Source organism: Elephantulus edwardii, unplaced genomic scaffold (genome assembly GCF_000299155.1).
Source record: "Elephantulus edwardii isolate Elephantulus edwardi_28Jun2011 unplaced genomic scaffold, EleEdw1.0 scaffold00061, whole genome shotgun sequence".
Taxonomy (NCBI): Eukaryota; Metazoa; Chordata; class Mammalia; order Macroscelidea; family Macroscelididae; genus Elephantulus; species Elephantulus edwardii.
In genome coordinates, this window is record NW_006399811.1 from 10,891,696 (window position 1) to 10,906,904 (window position 15,209).

Here is a 15,209-nt window from a genome sequence, read left to right on the forward strand (position 1 = left end):
GGGATGGGTGTGTCAGAGGCAGTGCGGTTGGCGCAGGATAGAGCAGGGTTTAGGGCTGTTGTGCATAGGGTCGCCATGAGTCGAAAACAACTCGACGGCACATAACAACAACAACAACAACATTACTTTGATGAAGTATGTATTCAGAAGCTACACTTTTTTAACATTCTTGGCTTAATAGAAAATCCCTGGCTGTGTTTATTGGGTCTCATGGTCAATGAATGCTTCAAGAGCTGAGTGGTGCCCAGCACAAATACGCAGCTCCTGCACCAATTACTCTGAGTAAGAATAAAGTCTCCAGGTATTATACAAGAGGCCACCTTCATTTCAGGAATTGGAATGTTATGTTACTTAACAGTTTAAAACATTTTGTAGCAACTTGTCATGTCAAAACATAATTACTCATCCTCTTTCTAACACATGAAGTTTAGCATCAGCCGGCAAGAAGTCCCAACAAAATATGGTTCATCTGACAAAAGAACAGCAAGTGTCCTGCTTATTTATGCTCCTGTTTCCACTCCACTTTGGAATTTCATAGCCTCTTCTAAACGGAATGAATGAGATACCGTAAATCCCAGCACTTCTCCCTCACAGGTCTAATTTTTCAATGTCATCTACACCCACACTGGACACGCTTCATTTCTATCATGACTTAAAATTGACTGTATAAACTCGTGAGCTGTGACACGTTGGGTTTTTCTTGAGGGGAGAGAGGGAAAATAGGTATATTTCTGATGACCTTGTCTCCAATGAAGAAAGACAGGCAGTCTCTCCTCTCACACTTCTGTAAACCCACTGGAAGGTCAGCCACGAGGCATTTCTTAATCGACACCATGGAGTTTGAGTGTGAGGTTTGGAAATGAAAATAAAGTTAGACAGTGTTAGTGAGAATCATTTAAAGATTTTTAAAAATTGAGATTGATGGGAGATAACGTAACTAGGCCTTGAACACAGATCCCTGACATCTCATTCTCTGTTCTTCTGCTATACTGCACAAATTTACATTAATAAAGTGAACCAAAGTCAGTTATGGAATCTATTTCCACAACAGACATTTTACATGTGAAATATCTGACACTCTATAAATGTGGAAAGAAGAGTGATTATTTTAAAAACAATGCTTTTCATGCAAAACCAAATATTTTGCTTTCTTCTGTAAAAACTGCCAGTAAACACTAAAGACTATGTTGTTGTTGACTGCCTTCGAGTCGAGCACAACTCATAGAGACTCTATGAACAAGAGGCTTGAAGACACTTAAAAGACTCTCAGAAAAAAAGACCCCCAATAAGACTCTCCAAATAAGAGAGATTTCCCACAGGAATAAATCAAAGGACATTAGCTGAGAAGAAGGAGAAAAGAATTACTTTTTCAGTGGAACCAGAAAATTTCTGTGAAGCCCCTACTTAAGGACAAGGTAAGCTTAAGAAACAAAACCTCCATTTTTACTGCTATTCAGTCAGACTGACTCCGAGCTGACCGTCTGGTGGGTTTTTGGAAGCTATAAACTGCAGAGGGGGAGACAGCCCATCTTCCTCCCACAGAGCAGCTGGTGGACTCAACTGCCAGCGAGGCTCCTCCTTTGCACCAGCAGCACAGCTCCCTGTGGATGACACCACCACAGCTCCACTGAAAATGTATTTTTTACTTCTAAAAGTAAGAATTTACAGAAATCAGATCAGAAAAACTCGTTAGGTACTCTTAGCTAACAACTGGCAAACAGTAATAGCTTTCCAACCAGAACAAAATCAAACCAATACACTGCTGACACGTCAATTCCAACTCATTGCAACCCCACGTGACAAAGCAGAATGGCCCCATTGGGTTTCCAAGACTTTAAATCCTCATGGAAGCAGACTACTAGATCGTCCTCCTCAGAGCACCTAAGGGTTTGAACCATTGACTTTTTGGTTCGCAGCTGAATGTTTCAACCCAGCATCCCCAGAGCTCCTAGCCTCCTGACTGACCACCACAGACTCAGAGACCCATGTTTTTAAAACCATGACCTTGAGAAGGAGAAGACTAGCCTATCTTTCTCATGTGGAGCAGCTGGTGAATTCGAACTGCCACTTCATACAAGGCCACTGGAGCACCTCAGCTTCCCAACAAAGAACTATAAACTAAAATAAAAATGATTAAGAATGTTTTAAAAACAAACAAAAACTTTAAATATGCAGTTGGACAGCAGGGTTGAATATGACTGACTGCAACTCTAGGACTGCAACATTTTTAAAAATTCACTAGCTTGCATATATAGCTTTCAAAGTGTATTTTTAAAAGCTTGTCAGGGAGTAAAAAACAAATCTGTTTCTACATACAATTTTAACAACTAATAACTTTATATAATGGTTTCTAAGTTTTAATATGCAAAATTTGCAATTTTATGGTACTACTTTGCAGACAGAATAATTAAGAATGTGTGTATATACACACACATACATATATGTGTGTGTACATATATTATCTCTTTATATGTATATATATCAGCATACATATACCTACACATACATATATGTAAGTGTATATTAAGGTTGAGGTACCATTTAAATACTAACACCATGGAAACGTCTTGATGCTACATTCCTCAATGAAGAGGAGTGTGGCATCAGGATCTGAAGGAGACTCATCCATCAATAACCCACGTTATGCAGATGACACACCTTGCTTGCTAAAAGTGAGGAAGACTTGAAGCACTTGTTACAGAAGACCAAAATATGAATTGCATCTCAATGTCTAGAAAACAAAGATGCTTACCCCTGGACATAATGATGGATGGAGAAAAGATTGAAACTGTCAACAACTTCATCTTACTTAGATTCACAATTAACACCCTTGATACCAGGAGCCAGGAAATCGGGAGATATATTGCACTGGGAAAATCTGCAGTTAGGGAACTTTTCAAATTACTGAGGAGTACTGATGTCAATTTGAGGACTAAGGTGTGTCTGAATCAGACCATGATCTTTCCGATCACTTGCTATGCATCTGAGACCTAGACAATGAATGAGGATGACAGAAGAATTGATGCCTTTAAGCTGTGGTGTTGGAAAAGAGCACTGAGCATCCCATAGACAGTCAGAAGAACAAACAAATTTGTCTTGGAGAGGGTGCAGCCAGAGTGTTCTTTCGAGGGAAAGATGAAGCTTTGCCTCACATATACTGGTCATATTGCTAGGAGGGGTTATTCCTTGGAGAGGCACATGACACCCAGAAAGGTAGGGGGTTGATGAAGGAGAGGAAGACCATTGACTAGGAGGATTGACACGGTGACTACCACAATGGGCTCTAATGTGTCAGGAAATGTGAGAATGACACAGCATAGGACAGCTGTTGTTCACAGGGTAGCTATGGGTCGTACTTGAATCGATGGCACCTAATAACAATATTTTAAGGTCAAGGTACCATTTAAATACTAACACCATGAAAACGTTGTTCTGAAAAATCTATTTAAAAATAGAATCACATTTATAAAACAAACAACTAGGAATTTATTTTACAAAAAAAGTGTCACATAACGGGGCTTCTATCTCAAAATAACATGCTAGACTAGAAACAGAAATCAGGAGTTCCCAAACCAAGCACTCTTTGTTCCACTGGGCACCTGAGGTCCAGAAAGGTTCCTGCCTCATTAACATGAAGACTTATTAATAACTACCTTAGTTTTGTGTATGTAATATAGAAAGGCCTCTACTGAATTAAACAAGGAACAAGAATGTTGAAAGTTCAATGATATGACTACCATTTGAAATCATTTCAAAAGGAAATCACATGATATAAAGCCTTTTGGCAAACACATACCAAGGTTCCTGCCTTTTAAAAATGACTCTTAAAAAGCCATATGTTAGCATTGGTATGATACCAAGTCTTTTTTATTCAAGGAAGCTGCTTTCTAGTACATATGTTAAGACAGCTGGTTCTCTTACATCTAGTTATGCTAATCAAGTGGCTTAGCCATATAGTTTTAAAATACAAAACATACAGGCAGCTCCCTTACTCTGAATTAGATCCCTCTCTAAGTGCATCTTGAAGTCAAATTTGCAGGTAAGTTGGAACAGGTGCTTACTGTTCTCACTTAGCCTTCACTGAAATCCAAGGCCACCCAGCAGATTCTGACTGCCCACTATTCTCCCTCAGAGCAGCTGATGGATTTGAACCATTGACCTTTTAGTTAACAGTCCAACAACTATGTCACCAGGGCACCTTAGCTTTATTTTGATGCAAGGAAAAGCAGTTCACGGATTTAAAAGCTGTGCATACAACAAGTAAAAGTGATCCTGATGAAGAACATGTAGCATGAAGGGGTTGGTTTATCTTTCAAGTAGGGACAAATTTGCATAACATTAACTGGCAAGTACAAGTGCTGAAAATTGGATCTAGGTAACCTGAGGCCTTCTTGTATCTTAATGACACACAATTTTACCTCAATGATGTTGTTGGGTTTTTCTTTCTTCTCAGATTCTTTATCGTTATCTAAATAAACAGTTTGAGATTAAAGACTTGTTCACTTAGTTAAATTTTTTTTTATTTGATAAGATGCTTGCTTGCTTGCTCTGGATACCTCCCGAAAAGCTGTCAAGCAGTTGTACATGGAAATGTCAGTTAACACTGGCTGCAAGGGTTCCAGAAGCAATTCAGATGGTGGGAGAGGCCGCCATCCAAACTGAGTAAGAGTCACTCCTCAACAATGCAAAGTAATTATCCACTAGGCAAGGAACCAAATGGTTTCTGTAACAACAAGGGGAAAAGGAGAGCTGGTTTGGAGAAGCCAGGCATAAGAATCAAGAAAATAATCTTCCCAGTTAATGGTCTTATCACTGACACAGTGCAGGTGACTCCACAAATGTCATCTTAAAAAGAGATGAACTTTATAAATATCAGTTTATAAAAGAACAGTAATACTGCTTTCTTCAGTAAAAACTACACAATCTTTAAAAGATGCTTGGAAAAATATCCACAAAAAGACTCTGTAACTAGGTACATATTCACCCTTGAGACAGTAAACTGGGCAGCAATTTACTGTCTCCTCTTGGCGTTGACAAATCAGCTTGACAAAACTAAAAACAGATTTCTTAATTTCAGTCAGAGAGCAGGAGAGCATTTATGTAGGGAACTGGCATTTAAGTCACACCAAAAAGTGATTTCAGAGTTGACCTATTAATTCACAATTCAAGGGAAAGAGTCCAAAGACCATTTGGTTATTTCTTACAGGAATAAGAAAATAACATTGTATTTCTTACCCTGACAACTTGCCGGGTACTTGTAATGAAGGCTTTTCTTATACTCAATTCAGTTGCATCAAGGTTGAATTTTCTAGGATTTGCTTCAACTATGCGTGGGTCAAAAAGTCAAGGTAAAACCATCTCACCATCAAAAGCCTGGCCAGCAACATTCTGCTAAATCACTCTCTCACGTGCAAGCAATACTATCTGGTCCAAACTTTCTGGAACATTGTCAACTTAGCACTTAATCACTAGCACATTTTCTCTGCCCACAAGTTTCGTGAGGATTTCTATGACCCAGGACAGAGTCTCCTGCCAGCTTAACAATCACAAACCCTGCTGACGAGGCCTACTACAAATCCACACTGTCTGATCACGGTTGAGCTGGCCACTTCCTCACACATGCCAGCCCTTTTGTTCAGTTTTGGGTTTGTTTGTTTTTTAACTCTGAAGCACTTATTTTTCATAGCAGCTTTTATAAACCTTTTATACTTGTCATTTCAAATACTTTCCCCTGATGCCAAGAAGCTCACCCTACATCTCATCTTAAAGAGATCAAGGTCAGGGAAGTCTCTCCCAATTCTCTACCCAACTAGCCTGCTCCTATCATCTCAAAGATACTCCCATAGCTGTTGTCTGTATATTTCCCTCCTAAGTATTTTAAGTTTAGATTTGTTATTCATTAATGTGTATCTTCCCTACTAGGCTATAAATCTCATGAGGGCTGGTACACTGGTTTGCTTATCAATCTAAGGTCAGTAACTTAGCAAATTCCTGGCACAGATAAAATTCCTGGCCTTGATAAAACTTGCTGAATGATGAATATCTTTTAAAATATTTTCCTCTTTCTCACTTCTAATCTTTCACCCTTCCCTCCTGCCTCAATGAAGAAGTATCTAGCTCTAACTGACTATTCATTCCATCCCTCACACATTCTGTTCCAGTCATTTTAAGGCTCATAACCTGCCTTTCACTAATTTAAAAGGTATTTAGGTCATAATGATGAATTCAAATTATGTATCTGACATACCAACTGCAAAAGCATCTGTATTGACTAGAGAGACCCTGATAGAAGCTGGTTTCTTTTGATATTTATCTCACTGAAAGGGAAACACAAAACATAAAATACAAAGAACTTGAAACATACCCCTGGTATGCTTTATGTCAGGTCTGGCTGAATGGGATATCTAGGTGTCAAAAGGCCATATAACTTAATTTTTAAGTTAATTTAACTCCTTTTAAGTTACTTCTCTGGCTGTTCAGTTAGGTCACTGGGATTATTTAACATGGATAAGATCAGCTTTTACTAAAAATTCATTTCATGGTACCAGATGCCTTTGCAATGGACACTGGCATTGTAATATCACTTCCTGACATGGAAATGATAGTCTATAAAAGAATTTTCCTCTGCTCTCTTGTCTTGTAAGTCTGGCCTATGCATTCGTCCATGAAAGGACAGCTAACACTCTTACACTTGCTTACTGTGCTGTGGGGCAGGCATTTTCTATGCTCTTTACAAAGCTCAATTCTTTCTATGCTTAATTCACAAAACAATGTTAAGAGCTTGGTATATCATTACCTTAACTTTCAAATAAACAGGAAATAAAAGCACAGATAGGTTAAGCAATGTGCCCAAAGCCACACTTAGTGGCTCCAGTTGTGACTCAACAGTCTGGGTTCATAACCATGACACTAAGCTGCCACTATGTATCAAATTTCTCATGTACCGCAGAAGAATTTGCCTTCATTATCTTATTAGACAATTATTTTAGCTGGGTCAAAATACAAGGAACATCAATTATTTTCAAAAAGTGTAAAATCAATGGACTTGTTCACTTGACCATATATCCTCAAATGGCTCAAACATATAGAAAAGGATATTAATGGTTTCATCCAGGTCTTCAAGATCCCACTCTATGCTCCGGAGATTGTTTCTCAGCTCATTGGTGGTCCAGTCAATCTCTTCCCGTGTTGCTGTCGAGGGGTCCTGGAGGAGCTCTGTCCATCTCTGAAACAATCCCTGGGCAGTGTTGACTGCTTTCTGTACTTCTCTGTAATGATGGGGCAGAGAATTGAGAGAAATTACAGACAACGTATTTCATGAACAAGTAACTGCATCATGTAAGTTAACATTTATGATTAGACACCATCCCTAGTAACCACCATTTCTAAAAATATTTTTCAAGTTGTTATAGAAGAGAGCTCTGATGCTCTATTGGTTAAGAAGATGCACTACCAACCCGAATGCAAGTAGTTCAAATGCACTAGCTGCTCAGGGGTGGGGAAAGATGGGCAATCACCTTTCATACAATTTACAGCCTCTAAAATCCTGCTAGAGGGTCAGCTAGGAGTTGATCCCAACTCGATGGCACCTAACAAAGAAGAATGTACAAGTATCAAACTTCTGAAATGTTAAAAAATAGCCTGAAAAATAGATTTCCAGATGATATGTGGAACAGAATAACTCTTATTTAAACTATTATATCAAGTCTGTCTGAAAAACACATTCAATTGTTCTTTGCATGGACTATATGTAAAAGAAGCATAAAAATCAAATTACAAACTAATCAAACTAATTAAAGAGCCCTTAACATCCCAATGTATTAATATTCAGGTATAAAAACACTGACACAATTTTTCTTTCGGAGGTGGAGTATAGGAATGGTAGAGAAAGGACCTCTCTTAATTGTTGGTAGGTTTTTAAAGAAATTACTTCAATATTTTAAAATCTTTTTTAAGAGTTCCAAACATCAGTAGCTTCAAAGAGATCTACTTTCCTGGATTGACTAGTGCTGAACAACAGATTCGTGTTTTTAGAGACTAAAGCCAGGCCACTGAAGACCAGGGTCTCATATTCTTTTTAGATTACGATATAGGCTTTCTAGTCATGGTCTTGTAACTCCCATGAAACAAATGGATGAAAATAAGGTGCTTGTAGCCCACCAAGATAATAACAGCACAACCTGCTCACACAAATCATGTGCTTAGAACCCTCATAAGGAACAGCTAGTTTTGCTATTCCACTAAGCTTAAAGACAGCCAATTCCAGAGGCTGAAGTGGGGGCGGGGGCTATTATCACTAAGAAGATCAGCTGGGAGCACACTTTGTCCTTCTGAGTGAGGGCCCCCACGCTAAGAATCTCCTAGACCCAGGAGAACGAGAAAAGGAGTTACAACACTAACAAAGAGATACCACAATACCAGTGAAAGAGGCAAGCACGAGTAACACCCAGTAGAGCAGAGTCCAGCAGACTAGGAAAGGCAGCAACAGGACCAGGAGATCAGCACCAGGACAATATGAAGAACTTCCTAACCCACAAAGTGAGGTGGCTTCAGTGGACTTGCTGACCACAGAAGAAGAGCACTGAGCACCTTCAGGTAGAAATCATGCTGATAGAGCAGGGTGCTTCCAGACATTTATATGAGGAGCTTTCTAACACTTGTCTGAGTGGAGCTGAGAGTGAGGGCCTGGTGGCAGAGGCCTGCCTGAGATAATTAAATGATACTTTATAAGTTATCAAAATTCCTTCATGAACTTCTCAATCCTAAAAAGCCTGGGCTAGAGCATACCACATTTCTACTACCAGTACAAAACTTCTATTTTTACCGTGAAGAAGCCGTTCTGATCAAAGAACTATGCCCTGAGTTTCCTGTTACCTCCAACTTGACTTTGATCTGATCCTGAATTGTAACTCGTTGCTTCCCTAATAAACTTCAAAATCATGTATACAGCCTTTGAGTTAAAGACAAATGTAATGGATGATCAAATCCAGCAGAGAAACAGAGTAGGGGTGGGGACTTTAGCATCTGGTGTCAGAATTGGTGAAATGGTTGCAGACTGAGATATGTCTGATCTCTGCTTCATAGGTATTAGTTATGGGGTGATGTCCTCTCTCTTCTCCTTGAAGTTCAAGTCTGCCATCATGCCATTTTCACACAGGGTCTTAAAAACATTTCTACCAGCACTGGGCAAAGATCCAATATTTAAATGTTATTCTCTAAAGCCTACGGCATATAAAAGCTAAAAAGGAATAATTTTTTAATATCATTACTCATGTGGTGGGGAAAACCCCACTTTTACAAAACTAAGAGATCTGTTTTGATTCTCTTATAATTTCTCATTATCCTGGAATAAACAGCACAACTTTATCTGTTCCTGTTAATCAAAATGCTTGCCTATGGCTTCAAGACAGGATCCGCATGCATTCTATTCTCTCTACCCTTTCAAGCACCAGAAGGGGAAGCAATAAAAGAAATGAAAAAAGGACCATATGATATTTGATTTTGCAGCATTCTGATGAGAATGAAAAGGTTGAGTGTTAAATAGAAAATTTAGCTACAAAGTTTCAGACTGAATAAGTCAGTGCGTTAAAATAGAGCCAACAGGAAATACAAAATGTATGTTCAAATCTAGGAGCTGGTTAAGTAATCTTACTGTTTCTCTCATGTCAGAGTCTGAACTTTGCTGCAAATGAAACTATTTGAGGTGAAAAGGGGAAAGATTAAAGAAATGAGATACAAACTGATCTTTATTCTTTACTGAGATTTTGGATAAATTTAGTGGAGAAACACCTAATCTCACATCTTCTCACAACGTGAGATACTCAGTTTATTTGTAAATGTTGAGTATTATCAAAATTCAGGATATAATTTCTCTTTCTTTTTAAAAACTTTCTTTTTACTAGTTTAGTTACAAAATTCTAATACAAATTTGAACAAATTCTTTCCATTTCCCTCACCCCCCCCCACCCCATCAAATTGTACACTACAATGATTAATCTCCTCTTCCCCCTGTATATCCATATCCCTCTGCTTCCAGCCTTTCCCATCCCTCCTGGATCATTATACTCATTCTACAATAACCACCATACAATATTTATCCTTGTGGGACTGAGTTAGTTCACTCAGCATAATGCTCTCCAGTCCCTCCCAAGTTATGCAATAATTGACAAAACTATTGCTCCTGTGTGTTGCATAGTATTCCATTGTGTGAATGTACCATAATTTCTCAATCCATTCATTTGTGGTTGGACATTTGGGCTGTTCCCATGTTCTTGCGATGGTGAGTAATGCTGCTATGAACAATGGTGTACAGTTCTCATATTCTCAGGGTATATTCCAAGTAGTGGGATAGCTTGGTCATACGGGATTTTTTTTTAATTTATTACTAATTTCAATGAGAATTTACAGAGACTTTGGATTTCCATTCATTCATTGTTGCACGTTTCTCCCCTCCCAACCTTCTCCCCTTAGTACACTACCCTCTTGGAAAAGTAAAATTCTTTCATTGTTTTACAATCCTTCCCCCTAGGTCCACTCCACTAGGCAGCCTTCGCTCTGGACTCCTGTCATGACAAAAATACCTAATCACATATCCCTTTTAAACAGTTTTCTCCCTCATCTGTTTCAATGCAATATACATTATTCAACCCATTTTTCACAGTCTCCCACCAACCCCGAGGTCAGTCCTGTTTTACAACAGTGGCACCATGCAGCATTTGTCCTTTTGTGATTGAGATACTTCACTAAGCATAATGTCCTGCAGGGTCACCCATTTTGAGTAACATTGCGTGAGTTCCTTGTTTTTCAATGCAGCTTAGTACTCCACTGTGTGGATATACCAGAGTTTCTCTGTCCATTCATTTGTTAATGGGCACTTAAGTCATTTCCAACTCCTTGCTATTGTGAACAAAGCCATGATAAACATGGGTACGCATGTATCTGCTTGGATGTCAGTTATGGTCTCTTTGGGGTATATTCCCAGTAGTGGAATTGCTGGGTCAAACGGTATCTTTATTTGCAACTTCTTGAAAAAGTGCCATACCGCCTTCCACAGTGGTTGCACCATCATATGAAATTTCTATGTTCAGCTTTTTGAGGAAGCGCCAAACTGCCTTCCAGAATGGCTGCACCATTTTACAATCCCACCAATGTATAAGAGTTTCTTTCTCGCCACATCCTCTCCAACACCTATTACTTGCTGCCCTGTTAAACTTTGCCACTGGAGTGAGATGGTACCTCACTGTGGTTTTGAAATCAAGTAACCTTTAAAGCTTATACAAATGATAGTATTTTCACATTGATCACTCTGCTACTGTGAATCAAAGGATATTTATTAAATATTCATTTCCTCTGTCAACTCTGATATTTGTAATTTAACTGGATTTATGATAATCAATTAAATAAAGCACACTGTATGAACACTAAAGAAAGAAAGAAATAAAAAGATTACCAAAGTTATCAATTCTAGAAAGTAAGTATAAATTTTTGGTTGAGTGCCTTAAATCTAAGACCTCTTGGGTTAGGGCAGAGCATGCTCTCACAGCCAGTGCACAATTCTGATTCTGGTAGTAAAATCTCTCAAGTTGGAGTCACTAAGTTTCTCAGGGCTCAGGACACATTTGTACTTTTAAATATTACTGAGGACTGCAGAGAACTTTGACTGATGTAAAGAATATCTACCACTGTTTACCAGATTAGGAACTCAATTGTTGTTGTATTGCTATTGTTGTTGTATTGCTCAATTGTTGTTGTATTGTTGTTGTATTGCTCAAGTCAAAACCAATTCAGAGCTAAACAGTGGGTTTTCAGAGGCAATAAATCACACGGGAGATTTCACCCATTTTTCTCCCAAGGAGGAGCTACTGAGTTTGAACCACCTGCCTTTGGGTTGGCAGCACAATTCCATACCACTATTTTAAAGATAGTAATAAACTTATTCATCTAAGAAGACCAAAGAATAGAAGATGTCTTTGAATTATGGCATTGATAAGAATATGAAATATGCCATGAACTGCCAGAAGAACTAACAAATCTGCCTTGGAAGAAATATAGCCAGAATGCTCCTTAGAAATAAAGATGCCAAGACTTCATGTCACACATACGGTGGGCATGCTCTCAGGAAAGCCTAGTGCAAAGAGTAGGATCTCCTTCTTGGTAAAAGAGAAGGTGAGCAAAAATGAGCAAGACTCTCAATGAGAAGAACACAACAATGGGTTCAAATAAAATAACAACTATGAGGGCAGTCTGAGGAGGACTAGACAGTGCTTGCTTTACAGTGTTGCTATGAGTTGGAACTGACTTGATCTTGACCAACTGTACCTAAGAACAATAATTTACTAAATATTAACATACTGTACTTGGAAAGAAGTAGTAATTCCTGAAACAAAACATCTAGTAAGAAGAGTAGAACTGTTTTATATTTTTAAAATATCTTTAATGTTTGGTTTAACACAAAACAGATTTTCACTGTAATAGCTACATGTAGTCTGCTGACATGTGTTTTGGCTAAAATGTTTAATACAAATCCAGCTTCACATTCATATGTTGTTGTGAGGTACCATCAAGTCAACTACAACTCACAGCAACTCAGAACAATGTATCTGAACCTCACCCTGTCCTGTGCCATTATCATTATCTCTGATATACTTAAACCCATTGTTATAGTCACTGTGTAAATTCACCTTATTGTTGAGAATCTTCTTCTCCTTTACTGACTCTCCACCCTTCCAAGTATGATGTCTTCATCTAAGGACTGGCTCCACTCAGCAACATGGCCCAAGTGAGTGAGACTGGGTTTCACCACACTTGTCTCTAAAGAGCACCTTGGCTGCACTTGCTTCAAGACAGACTTATTTGTTCTTTTGGCAATTCATGAGGTACTCAGATCTCATGTCCAACACCACAACTCAAGGCGATGATTCTTATGTCATCGTTTAGCAAGTGATTGAAAAGATGAATGCTTGAATCAGGTGCACCTTAGTCTTTAAACTGATACTGCTGCTCTTTAGCACTCTGACTATATGATTAAAAATATTTATTAGAGCACTTTAATAATCTTTTCAGATAATTGTGAAAAATCTTATTTTTAACATCACATCAGTACTTGACAAGTGGCAGTTTCTCAAAAGTTAGTGACAATGCTCACTTCAGCAGCACACATACTAAAATTGGAACGATACAGAGAAGATGAGCATGGCCCCTGCGCAAGGATGATGCACAAATTCATTAAGCGTTCCATATTTTTAGGAAATGTGAAGGATCTTTTGTGAAAAAACAATGTATTCAAACTTTGTAAATAAATTAGGATAATTTTTTTTTAAGTTAGTGACAAGGCAGGACCTAAAAACTTCCTGAATTCTCATGTATCACAACACATTGGTCTATCTTGTACTTTGGGTTTTTCAAAAATTTTTTTTCTATTGTTTTTTAATTCATTCATTGTTGCACATTTCCCCTCCCTCTCTCTCCCTTCACATTCCCCAAGTCCACTTTCCAATGCATCTCTTGTTCAAGATTGTTGTCATACACACAAATCATAGATTTCTTTCAAACAGTTCTTCCCTTCATCTGTTCCAATGCAGTGTTCATTATCTATCCACTCTTTTCCTCTTCTCTCTCTAATTTCCCAAGTGAGTTCTATTTTATAACAGTGGTGTTATACAGTATTTATCCTTTTGTGATTGAGATCGTTCACTCAGCATAATATCTTTCAGGCTCACACATTTATATAATGGTTTACATAGTTCTTTCATTCAAGCATGATTTTGTAATATTAAATACTAATCATCTAGAAAATAGTAGCTTACTGAGTACTATAGATATCCCAAATGCTGACTCAATTATATAATATACAAAACTACATTGCTTATATTACCAACAAGCTCATCACAAATACTTAAAATATTGAAAGACTGTAGGATTATAGAAGTAAATATACATTTCCAAAATTTCTCTTTTTAAAAAAGAAAAAGCTTTAATTGCATCTTTGCAAAAATACTATCAGTTGTTTTCCTTGAGGTGACAGATTTACTTCTAATATCACAGTATTGTTGAGACAAATTTGGGATCTAAGGAGATATACAAGTCTGAAAAACCAGTTGGCCAGTGATTCTTTCACATAAAATTGAGGTCTGGGAAAGACTAGGGGTAGGAGGGGTAGAGTTGAAGTCCATTAGATTACTTCGTAACTTAACTAGTATAATGAAGAACTTGTGAAACACTATACAACATTGACAAGTCTAGAGGACATTATGCTGAATGAAATAATTCAGTCACAAAAGGACAAATACTGTATAAGCTGATGGTTAGAAAACAGGATGGAGGGAGAGTAGGAAAAGAATAAGACAATGAACACAGCAATGGATTGCTGTTGTTGTGTACCACTGAGTCAGAACCGACTCACACTTGACCCTCCGGCAGGTTTTCAGAGAGTTAATCCCTCAGGAGGAAATTGCCCATCCTTCCACAGAGCAGCTGGTGCCTAAGGTATTGCAGTGTAGCTTCTTACCACTAGGCCACCAGGGCTTCCTGGATTAGGGGAAGGGAAAATCAACCTGAAATGACTAGACAATCAGATACTATGTTAACTGCAATTAACAATCTGGAACAAGATATGAGTAATTAAATGGACAGGAAGGGGAAAGGGGGAGGGGGCAAAAAAGGGAAGGTTTACTCATACACAGAAACAACTGTGGCGGGTTCACAGGCAAGGACAGGAGGCGGGGGAAAGGGAACAGAGATTAGCAAACAGATGGGAACGAACAAGGGAAAGGGAGAGTACAGCAAGGTTTCAACAGGATGTTGTTAAGTAATGGATTATGCCATTCTAATTACTGTTATAAAAAGAAACATATACAAATGACTAGATGAAAATAATTTTTTAAAAGGGGGTAGAAAGTCCTTTTCCTAGAGACAATCATATTTTTCACAATACTGCAAAATATTTTACGCACACTTCCAATTTTGTCAAAAAACATTTGAACATGTTTTTAGGTGCCATCAATTCAAGTACAATTCATAGCGATCCTATGAACAGCAGGTCTGAATCCCATCCTATCCGGTTTCATCCTCACATTTCCTGACACTACAGTACATTACGGCAATCACTTTATCAGTTTACCCAGTTGAGGATCTTCCTCTCTCTCCCCACAACTCCACCCTTTCCAACATCATGTCTTTCTCCAAGGAACAGCCCCTCCTAGCAACATGTC

General features: G+C 38.3%; 1 protein-coding gene across 1 annotated transcript in view; it reads right to left on the reverse strand.

The window, feature by feature from the left end:
* STX6 (syntaxin 6) overlaps nt 1-15,209 on the reverse strand; it is a 72,869-nt gene that overhangs the window by 25,297 nt on the left and 32,363 nt on the right. The window contains exons 2-3 of the mRNA XM_006887777.1: nt 7,099-7,268; nt 5,236-5,330 (exon numbers count right to left, since the gene is read on the reverse strand). Of these exons, the coding sequence (XP_006887839.1) occupies nt 5,236-5,330; nt 7,099-7,268 (265 nt within the window). The remainder of the gene's footprint in view (nt 1-5,235; nt 5,331-7,098; nt 7,269-15,209) is intronic.